Here is a 12,697-nt window from a genome sequence, read left to right on the forward strand (position 1 = left end):
CCCCAAAGCCCTTAAAAACCCAAAAAATTATCAGTTCACCCCCCCAAAACCAAAAGTAATCCCCCAAAAACCCAAAATACCAACCGCCCTTTTTCACCAAAAAAAAAAAAAACCCCAAACTTTCAAATCCCACCAAAGAAAACCCTTTTACCAAACCCAAAACAAAGAAACCCCAAACAACCAAAAAAAACCCCCGGGGTTTGGCATCACCAACCCCCGAAGTCTAAAACCCTCACCAACCAAAGTTAAATCCCCCCAAAAACCAACGGTATCATAAACCCCCAACCCAATTAAATTACACTCCCCAAACCCAAACGTATTAACCCCCAACCAGAACGTTATCATACCTCACCAACAAAAAGTTATAACCCCCAAAAAAACCCAAACTTTTTTCCCCCCAAACCCCCAAAACTTTTAAAACCAAACCAAAGGAAACCCCCCCCCCTTATCAGAAACCCCCCAAACCCCGAACTTATCAGTACACTCACCAACCGGGACGTTTAAAATAAAACCAAACCCAATAAAAAACCCAACCAGAACTTTATCAAAATAACTCACCAAAGAACGGTATCGTACACTCACCAACAAAAACGTTATCAGAAACCCCCAAACCAAAAAGTTATAAAACCCCCAACCAGAACAAAGAAAACCCCAAAACCAGAACCCCCAAAATACCCCAACCAAACCCCCCCAAACCAAAAAAAACCCCCCCAAACCAACCCCCCCAAAAACAAAAAACCCTACCCTAAAAAAATAACCCAAACCCAAAAAAGAAAAAACCCCCCCCCAAAAATTTTAAATTCCCCCCCCCAAAACCCCCTTATAAAACCCCCCAAAACCTTTCAGTACATCCCCAAACCCAGAAAAAAAACCCTCCCCACCAGAACGGGATCAGTAACCCCCAAACCAATTTATCATAACCCCCAAAACGGTGTTAATACCCCCCCAAAAAGGGTTTAAACCCAAAAAGGGTATCATACACTCACCAACCAAAGGTTCAGAACCAACCCCAAACGGTAGGGGGACACCACCAACCGAAGTTACATCCCCAACCAAAACGTTTCAACCCACCAAAAAAGTTTTCTCAACCCCCCAAACCCAAAAAGTGTAAGACATCACCAACAAAACTTCAGACACTCACCACCAGAAGGGGAAACACTCCCAACCAAAACCCGGAACCCCACCAACCAAAAACGTGTATCAGAAACAAACCAACCAGAACGTATCGTAACTCACCAACCAGAAATAAATCCCCCAAACCAAAACTGTATAGACCTCCCAAACCAGAACTGTATCGAACCACAACCAAAACTGGATCAGTAATCACCAACCAGAACGTTATATCATCACCAACCAAAACGGTATCAGTAACCCCCCAAAAACTTTCAGTAACTCACCAAAAACGTTTTTCATACACTCCCCAAACCAAAAAGTATCATCCCCCAACCCTTTCATACACTCAAAACCCAAAAATTCTCATAACAACCAAACAAAAACAACCAAACCCCGAAAATTTAAACCCCCCCCCAAAAAATTAAAACCCCAAAACGTGATAAATAAAAAAAACCCCAACCAAAACTTAAAACAAAAAAAGTTTATCAAACTCCCCAACCCAGAACGTTACATAACCAACCGGCTTATCAGTACACTCACCAAAAGGACGTCTAAACCCCAACCAAACCAAGTAAAAAAACCAAAAAGGGATCAGTACCCCCCAACCAACGTTTAAAACCCCCCCACCAAAAAACGTTATCAAAAAATCCCAACCGGGAAGTGTATCGCCCCCCCCCAAAACGTTACAGTAACCCCAACCAAATTATAACACTCCCAACCAGGACTTATCAGTACCCCCCCGGACACAAGAACGGTATCAGTACACTCACCAACCAGAACGTGTATCAGTACACTCACCAACCAGAACGTGTATCAGTACACTCACCAACCAGGACGTGTATCAGTACACTCACCAACCAGAACGTGTATCAGTACACTCACCAACCAGAACGTGTATCAGTACACTCACCAACCAGAACATGAGTAATCAGTACCAAACGTCATCAGTACACTCACCAAACGTGTATCAGTACACTCACCAACCAGAACGTGTATCAGTACACTCACCAACCAGAACGTGTATCAGTACACTCACCAACCAGACTAACGTACTACGTATCAGTACATCACCAACCCAGAACGGTATCAAGTACACTCACCAACCAGAACGTGTATCAGTACACTCACCAACCAGAACGTGTATCAGTACACTCACCAACCAGAACGTGTATCAGTACACTCACCAACCAGAACGTGTATCAGTACACTCACCAACCAGAACGTGTATCAGTACACTCACCAACCAGAACGTTTATCAGTACACTCACCAACCAGGACGTGTATCAATACACTCACCAACCAGAACGTGTATCAGTACACTCACCAACAAGGACGTCTATCAGTACACTCACCAACCAGAACGTCTATCAGTACACTCACCAACCAGGACGTATATCAGTACACTCACCAACCAGGACGTCTATCAGTACACTCACCAACCAGAACGTGTATCAGTACACTCACCAACCAGAACGTGTATCAGTACACTCACCAACCAGAACGTGTATCAGTACACTCACCAACCAGAACGTCTATCAGTACACTCACCAACCAGGACGTGTATCAGTACACTCACCAACCAGGACGTCTATCAGTACACTCACCAACCAGAACGTCTATCAGTACACTCACCAACCAGGACGTATATCAGTACACTCACCAACCAGGACGTCTATCAGTACACTCACCAACCAGGACGTGTATCAGTACACTCACCAACCAGGACGTCTATCAGTACACTCACCAACCAGGACGTGTATCAGTACACTCACCAACCAGGACGTCTATCAGTACACTCACCAACCAGAACGTCTATCAGTATACTCACCAACCAGAACGTGTATCAGTACACTCACCAACCAGAACGTCTATCAGTATACTCACCAACCAGAACGTGTATCAGTACACTCACCAACCAGAACGTCTATAAGTACACTCACCAACCAGAACGTCTATAAGTACACTCACCAACCAGAACGTGTATCAGTACACTCACCAACCAGAACGTCTATAAGTACACTCACCAACCAGAACGTGTATCAGTACACTCACCAACCAGAACGTGTATCAGTACACTCACCAACAAGAACGTGTATCAGTACACTCACCAACCAGAACGTGTATCAGTACACTCACCAACCAGAACGTGTATCAGTACACTCACCAACCAGAACGTGTATCAGTACACTCACCAACCAGAACGTGTATCAGTACACTCACCAACCAGAACGTCTATCAGTACACTCACCAACCAGGACGTCTATCAGTTCAATCACCAACCAGAACGTCTACAATTAAAATCACCAACCAGAACATGTATCAACAATACACTCACCAATCAGAACGTGTATCAGTACACTCACCAACCAGAACGTGTATCAGTATACTCACCAACCAGAACGTGTATCAGTACACTCACCAACCAGAACATGTATCAGTACACTCACCAACCAGAACGTCTATCAGTACACTCACCAACCAGAACGTGTATCAGTACACTCACCAACCAGAACGTCTATCAGTACACTCACCAACCAGAACGTGTATCAGTACACTCACAAACCAGGACGTTTATCAGTACACTCACCAACCCGGATGTGTATCAGTACACTCACCAACCAGGACGTGTATCAGAACACTCAGCGATCAGAACGTGTATCAGTACACTCACCAACCAGAACGTGTATCAGTACACTCACCAACCAGAACGTGTATCAGTACACTCACCAACCAGGACGTGTATCAGTACACTCACCAACCAGAACGTGTATCAATACACTCACCAACCAGAACGTGTATCAGTACACTCACCAACCAGGACGTCTATCAGTACACTCACCAACCCGGATGTGTATTAGTACACTCACCAACCAGAACGTGTATCAGTACACTCACCAACCAAAACGTCTATAAGTACACTCACCAACCAGGACGTCTATCAGTACAACGTCTATAAGTAAAATCAAAAACCAAGACGTGTATCAGTACATTCACCAACCAGAACGCCTATCAGTACACTCACCAACCAGAACATGTATCAGTACTCTCACAAACCAGAACGTCTATAAGTACACTCACCAACCAGAACGTGTATCAGTACACTCACAAACCAGAACGTGTATCAGTATACTCACCAACCAGAACGTGTATCAGTACACTCACCAACCAGAACGTATATCAGTACACTCACCAACCAGAACGTCTATCAGTACACTCACCAACCAGAACGTATATCAGTACACTCACCAACCAGAACGTGTATCAGTACACTCACCAACCAGAACGTGTATCAGTACACTCACCAACCAGAACGTGTATCAGTACACTCACCAACCAGAACGTCTATCAATACACTCACCAACCAGAACGTGTATCAGTACACTCACCAACCAGAACGTCTATCAGTACACTCACCAACCAGAACGTGTATCAGTACACTCACCAACCAGAACGTGTATCAGTACACTCACCAACCAGAACGTGTATCAGTACACTCACCAACCAGAACGTGTATCAGTACACTCACCAACCAGGACGTGTATCAGTACACTCACCAACCAGAACGTCTATCAGTACACTCACCAACCAGAACGTGTATCAGTACACTCACCAACCAGGACGTATATCAGTACACTCACCAACCAGAACGTGTATCAGTACACTCACCAACCAGGACGTATATCAGTACACTCACCAACCAGAACGTGTATCAGTACACTCACCAACCAGGACGTATATCAGTACACTCACCAACCAGAACGTCTATCAGTACACTCACCAACCAGGACGTATATCAGTATACTCACCAACCAGAACGTGTATCAGTACACTCACCAACCAGAACGTCTATCAGTACACTCACCAACCAGAACGTGTATCAGTACACTCACCAACCAGAACGTCTATCAGTACACTCACCAGCCAGAACGTCTATCAGTACACTCACCAACCAGAACGTGTATCAGTACACTCACCAACCAGAACGTGTATCAGTACACTCACCAACCAGAACGTGTATCAGTACACTCACCAACCAGAACGTGTATCAGTACACTCACCAACCAGAACGTGTATCAGTACACTCACCAACCAGAACGTGTATCAGTACACAGCAAAATTACTTACAAACGTTTATATACAGCAGAAGAAGTATAGGACTTTAACTTAGATATGGTCAGAGTAATGAATATTAGAATCATCGATTTGTTTGTAGTTATTATATCCTAAGTTACTGTTATTATATTCATGATCTTGTATTAAGTGCCTTAAAAAATCAAGTATATGTAGTTCCTATAATAAAAGCACATGAATACCGAGGTGATTAAGATTGTCACTTACAACTAAAGGCAGACTCTCTATGCATGCCATTTAAGAATCATTTTACTCACCTTACTACTTTTCTTGTCTCCCGTAGTGAAACTTATATTTGCTTCCATAAGTAGGTGTCGAGGTGTTGGTGTCAATAACGTGTGATCAGAAATATCCGGCGCAAGCTTCCGGACATCAATTAGTCCACCGGAATGACACACGTGAAGACTGCTATACCGTGATACACATACCCTTACACTCTCACGAACCCTCTCACACACATTCAAACACACATCCTCACACTTACAATCAAACACACATATGTATATACGTATCTGTGTTAGCAGGGCGACAAACCCTAGAGATTGAAGCTGACTTTGTTGCAATTAGCAACCAAGATCATGTTGTTGAAAGGCCTTTCTAATTAATTACAGGAAAAATACTATGACATATTTCGTAAGTTTTCATTATCAAATGGTAACAATGTCAGATGATATATAGAACAACATTATATACACACCGTATAAGACAACAAAGAGTGTTACAATGGTCATTTCTATTGTTATAACCCTCATAAGTTAACAATTATTGTATTAATTGGATTGAGATAAATTACTATGCCATGTCTAACATCCAATCCAGTTACTTAAAATGACTGTTAAAGATAGACACGTCTGTATCCTTCTAAGATAACATAACATCCAAAATCCGCATACTAATGCTACTGTACTGCTATGTTTGTGGTGAAATAAATTTACTCAAATTTTATTCTAGATTTCCACACTTTCTATAGTAATATGCATGTATTTGACTGAGTTCATATACAACTAGGTACTGCAAAATATGAGTGAGGGCTATACAATTCTAAAAAAAAAGGTTATTATCTAAATACATGTAGTTACAAATTGATTAAATTATGGATTTATTCACATCCATTTTTATATTTGAACACTTATTCAGGCCCATTTCGACTTCCCTGTTAGATTTCCACACTTTTGGTCCAAACCATACTTAAAAGACCTAACAGGACAAAACAATGAGATTGATAAGAAGTTGTATATATCACTATATTAGAGCAACATGCTTGCAAATTATTACTCGTTTTTATTGGGCTGTTAGCAACCAGCAAATGTCTTTCTTACCTCCCTTGGGAGCATACAGCCGGCGCAGCCATTTCGGCGCTGACAGCGTATACACGACATTTCTTGAACCACCCTATCACGCTATCATTTACAGCTGAGTCGACTGGAACACATCGTCGTATTCATTGGGGATGCAACACAGCGACCGTACCGGGACCAAGTCTAGCGACCCTTCGGTCACGTAGCCCTGAGTCAAACCACCAGACTTACATACCCCGAAACAGCTGTATATTGCAGTTTTATATAACGTATTCGACATATACCGCACCTAATTCATATGTGAATGGGACTTATCACAAGTATTTCGTTCGAATATTTTTCAGACATTGAAAAAAAGTATAACAGTAATGATATAAAAATATACTGTTGCCCCCGAAAGCGACATGTTTTAACACATCTTAATATCTTACATCGTTACACAGGCAAAATACGACCAGTATCACCTGTGCCACACCGAACGCCTACTTTTCTCGTCAACCTCCGATTCATGAATATTTTTATTTGTTAGGATGTAATGTCGATTGCTGTTGTTTCCTGTCTTTTTCTATTCACACTGAGTTTGTATTTCCTCTTTGTATTATATCATAATGATGTCTGTACCTTGTGTATTGTTTATATTATTGATTTCAATTACCACAGGACAATAATGAGATATAAACAAATCATTTCCTTTTAATGTACATAAGATGAAAAAAGAACGGTAATGCAATGTGTGTCTACTGGGAATGAGGACAGGGGTCAAAAAGAACAGGGCGAAATAATGTTGTTATCGGTAGTATGGAATTGTCAAACTGGTAAAAATGAAGAACTGCTACGAAGAAATGACTAATTAATTAACCTGGCAGTGAAATAGTAAACAATAAACGTATGACTAAGCCTAGAAAAAAAACCCACTTTTTTCCAACAAGATTCGTTGTCAGGTATCATTGTCTTGTGTGATTTAATTACCAAAGTGGTTCCGTGGAAAGGTCACGTGGAGGAGGTCGCACGCATATGAACAATGATTTAGAACTCACAGTGCGGAGACTGCTTGCCGTGAAGAAGGATGGGACATGTCTTACTGGTCAGGGCGCTGGTCAGTATTACAGATCTTACCGTTGCAATTTGTTCGCTGACCATCAATACGGTTGCCTCTGTGACGTTCTATCGTTGCAAGAAGATTGTCCCGCAGATCAAGATTCTCGTTTACAACTTGCTTATGATACAATGGCTATATACGGTATGGATTATAATCTGCCAATCAATTGTTTTACATTCCGGATTTACACTGTTCCCTTATTATTGCAATGCAGTGGTGATTGGTTTAACTGAAATCATTGGTATCTCCATTGGAATCGTGACGTGCATGGCTATTGACAGGATGCTAGCTCTCTGCTATGTGACGTGGTACATGTTACACGTAACGAAAGGAACTACCATAGCCCGCTGTGTTACTATATGGTTATTCATACAGTTCTTTGCATGGATTCCTTTAGCTAGAAGCGAAAAGGGCGGAAACTGCGTAGCTTCAATTTACAATGATTTCAAACTAGAAAAATTGTTTCTCGGTATATTTTTCTTCTATTGTGCTTTTGTATCTTTGATTTGTGTCTATCTTGTCGCGAAGAAGATTCGAGGTGACAGACTGGTTTTGCCTGTGGACGCACCAACAAATGGTCATAGCAATGGAATGCCAATAACTATGTACAATACCCCGATAGTCATCTTTGCCATTGTGATGATTGTGTTTTCCACCTGCTGTCCACTGGTCGTGTCATTTCTTCTGTCGCTGGTGAATAACACCACTTTAAATGCTGACAATATGATGTTGATTTATGCTGAACTTTATCACGCTGCTTTTCAGATATCTTTCACTATTACTACAACAGTGTTTGTTTTCACATTTAAAGAAAGTCGTATCTTTTTCTTAAGAACATTTTTCTGCTGGTATCCAAACTTTATGGAACTTGCTGATCGTTTGGAACGAAAATTCAAGCAGGAAAATGATGTAGTACCATCTCATGGCCGAACTCAATCTTCAGGGAACATGGTGTCGCCTCTGGTCATTGTTAGACCATGCTCTGTTAGTGACAGTGAGGGGATGGACATTGAGGATATAGACATCTTCGTTACTGATACCTCTAACGGACACGGACCCAGGACCAGAATTGAGGACACTCGAGGTCCGAATGTTTGGAACTAGTAAATGACTGCAAATTGTCGAAATCACTTAAATTCAATATGGTGGTATAGACAGTGTTTGAATGCTTTCCAAATCAAAGCATAGGGAGGAAATAGGAACATGTATATAAGATGAGTAATACGTTACAGAAATTAGCATTTTTATTTCGTGTAATCATGTCACCTTTTCAGTGGTTCTAAAGATAACCTATTTTGAAAATTAACATTCGTTGTGAATTTTAGTGTGGTTTTCTCCGATTTTTTTAATAAACAAAAACAAATATTAAGATTATTTTATAATTATTCCGTCTTCAAAATAATCTTCATATAAAAAAAGTTATCATTCAAGCCATTATCTAAGCAAATATATTCGATGTACAGGGTTTTATATGGGAGTTGTATTACATGTTTTGTGTCATTATCAATGTTGGTTGCATTTTTTTTATAAGAGGTGTGGTATATATGTGGATCATTGCACCATGATACTTATTATGAAGCTGTAACACTCTAACTTACTAACTTACTAAAGGTATCGCATTCCTTTGTCAAATACACATCAAGGTACTAAATGGGCTACACAGTAAGAACGATAACTCCGACAGACCAATATGTCATACATATATAATTCAAGCAGTTTAGGCTCTGTTTCACGACAAATTATTTTACCAATACAATGGAGTTGTTTATCGTATTCTCACTAAGTCATTATACTTTTGTGATGTTGTGCTCCAGATAAGTGCGATTGCGATATCTGGCTCTTAAGCGTATAGTAAAGTACTATCTATTATTTAATTGTACGTCATCAACAAAAATACGATTGTATCATTCCATGTCTGCAATATTACATTTAAACAAAATTTTTAATATATATATACATATACAATGAATTATAAACATTTTGCGAATCTATTCCCGAATACATGATTTCGCGACAGCTGATATAGAAAAAAACTTTATATTCGACATGGATAAACTTTAAGAGTCAAGCATCCTATATTTGCCACCGATAGTTTACTCTCCTCGCGTGTTCACGCGAAAATAAATCCTACGCGAAATATAAGTGATAACCAGTAACTCTTCAAATAAATTTTGTTCAATAGAAGGTCACATGTTACCATTTTTTTTAAATGCCCATTTCTGACGTCAATCAAGATTCATGTCAAATAAATTCCCGATATACGCAAAAATCAGTATTAGGTCAGTTAAAGTAATCTTCATTGTTATACCTGGATGATAATTTATTCAGGCTACAACTACAGGTGTAATCAGTTTTACGTCCTACTTATTTACCGGTAATCATATTTGTTTACTGATGTCTGACATAGATTTATCAGTATATGAGGACATCATATTACACACATCACTACATGTAACTCACTACAGATATCGCGTAAACCTTCCTAGACCTTCCATTGATAACTCTACTGCCGATAAAAGATTGTAAAATATTGACTACAGTTTCTCCGTTCAAATGCTGTTTAATGAGATATAAATACATTTTGTTCTTCAGAAACAAACTACTTCCTGCTGTACTTACTTTATATTCTAATCAAGCTTGAAACAGTATTTCTATGTGGTAAAAAAATGTTATCACCTCATTACATAAAATGGCTTCACTGTCTGTAGCGGGGCTTTTTTTGAGAGGAACGAGCCTGTTAAAAGAAGCTGAAAAGAAGCTGAAAACCTTTGATAATATCAATTAATTAGTTTAAATAGTTTAAGTCTGATTATTTGAGAATTAACTTGATTAAAACCAAAGGGTATATCTAAAGTCAACTTTCTAGTGTTATGGTTTACTTTCCGTGTTATGGTTTACTTTCTGTGTTATGGTTTACTTTCTGTGTTATGGTTTACTTTCTGTGTTATGGTTTACTTTCTATGTTATGGTTTACACTCTGTGTTATGGTTTACGCTCTGTGTTATGGTTTACTCTCTGTGTTATTGTTTACTCTCTGTGTTATGGTTTACACTCTGTGTTATGGTTTACTTTCTGTGTTATGGTTTACTCTCTGTGTTATGGTTTACTCTCTGTGTTATGGTTTACTCTCTGTGTAATGGTTTACACTGTGTGTTATGTTTTACACTCTGTGTTATGGTTTACTTTCTGTGTTATGGTTTACTTTCTGTGTTATGGTTTACTCTCTGTGTTATGGTTTACTCTCTGTGTTATGGTTTACTCTCTGTGTTATTGTTTACACTCTGTGTTATGGTTTACTCTCTGTGTGATGGTTTACTCTCTGTGTTATGGTTTACACTCTGTGTTATGGTTTACGCTCTGTGTTATGGTTTACTCTCTGTGTTATTGTTTACTCTCTGTGTTATGGTTTACACTCTGTGTTATTGTTTACTCTCTGTGTTATGGTTTACTCTCTGTGTTATTGTTTACATTCTTTGTTATGGTTTACTCTCTGTGTTATTGTTTACTTTCTGTGTTATGGTTTACTCTCTGTGTTATGATTTACTCTCTGTGTTATGGTTTACTTTCTGTGTGATTGTTTTCTCTCTCTGTTATGGTTTACTTTCTTTGTTATGGTTTACATTCTGTGTTATGGTTTACTTTCTGTGTTATGGTTTACTCTCTGTGTTATGGTTCACTCTCTGTGTTATGGTTTACATTCTGTGTTATAGTTTACTTTCTGTATCATAGTTTACTTTCTGTGTTATGGTTTACGTTCTGTGTTATGGTTTACTTTCTGTATTATAGTTTACTTTCTGTGTTATGGTTTACTCTCTGTGTTATAGTTTACTTTCTGTATCATAGTTTACTTTCTGTGTTATGGTTTACGTTCTGTGTTATGGTTTACTTTCTGTATTATAGTTTACTTTCTTTGTTATGGTTTACACTCTTTGTTATGGTTTACATTCTGTGTTATGGTTAACTTTCTTTGTTATGGTTTACTCTCTGTGTTATGGTTTACTTTCTGTGTTATGGTTTACTTTCTTTGTTGTGGTTTACACTCTGTGTGATGGTTTACTCTCTGTGTTATGGTTTACTCTCTGTGTTATAGTTTACTCTCAGTATTATTGTTTACTCTCTGTGTTATGGTTTACATTCTGTGTTATGGCTTACATTCTGTGTTATGGTTGACTTTCTTTGTAATGGTTAACTTTCTTTGTTATGGTTTACTTTCTGTGTTATGGTTTACTCTCTGTGTTATGGTTTACATTCTGTGTTATAGTTTACTCTCTGTGTGATGGTTTACTCTCTGTGTTATGGTTTACATTCTGTGTTATGGTTTACTCTCTGTGTTATGGTTTACACTCTGTGTTATGGTTTACTCTCTGTGTTATGGTTTACACTCTGTGTTATGGTTTACTCTCTGTGTCATGATTTACTCTCTGTGTTATGGTTTACATTCTGTGTGATGGTTTACTCTCTGTGTTATGGTTTACATTCTGTGTTATAGTTTACTCTCTGTGTTATGATTTACTCTCTGTGTTATGGTTTACTTTCTGTGTGATGGTTTTCTCTCTGTGTTATGGTTTACACTCTTTGTTATGGTTTATATTCTGTGTTATGGTTTACTTTCTGTGTTATAGTTTAGTTTTTGTGTTATGGTTTACATTATGTGTTATAGTTTACTTTCTGTATCATAGTTTACACTCTTTGTTATGGTTAACTTTCTTTGTTATGGTTTACTTTCTTTGTTATGGTTTACACTCTGTGTGATGGTTTACTCTCTGTGTTATGGTTTACAATCTGTGTTATGGTTTACTCTCTGTGTTATAGTTTACTCTCTGTGTTATAGTTTACTCTCTGTGTTATGGTTTACTCTCTGTGTTATGGTTTACATTCTGTGTTATAGTTTACTCTCGGTGTTATGGTTTACTCTCTGTGTTATAGTTTATTCTCTGTGTTATGGTTTACTCTCTGTGTTATGGTTTACTCTTTGTGTTATGGTTTACACTCTGTGTTATGGTTTACTCTCTGTGTTATGGTTTACTTTCTTTGTTATGGTTTACACTCTGTGTGA

The 12,697-nt window shown here is 38.8% G+C and overlaps 1 protein-coding gene across 2 annotated transcripts in view; it reads right to left on the reverse strand.

Moving 5' to 3' along the window:
* LOC117327507 (putative ferric-chelate reductase 1 homolog) overlaps window positions 1–5,656 on the reverse strand; it is a 32,372-nt gene extending 26,716 nt beyond the window's left edge. The window contains exons 1-2 of one of the 2 annotated variants that reach the window (XM_033884537.1): window positions 5,502–5,567; window positions 3,362–3,401 (exon numbers count right to left, since the gene is read on the reverse strand). Coding sequence is in view for 1 of the 2 variants with exons in the window: in XM_033884536.1 (XP_033740427.1) it covers window positions 5,502–5,549 (48 nt within the window). In the remaining variant the exon portion in view is untranslated. Of the gene's footprint in view, window positions 1–3,361; window positions 3,402–5,501 lie in introns of both variants that reach the window. The other variant, XM_033884536.1, reaches the window with a different exon arrangement.
* Window positions 5,657–12,697: the final 7,041 nt, after the last annotated feature.

Source organism: Pecten maximus, chromosome 5, assembly GCF_902652985.1.
Source record: "Pecten maximus chromosome 5, xPecMax1.1, whole genome shotgun sequence".
Lineage (NCBI taxonomy): Eukaryota > Metazoa > Mollusca > Bivalvia > Pectinida > Pectinidae > Pecten > Pecten maximus.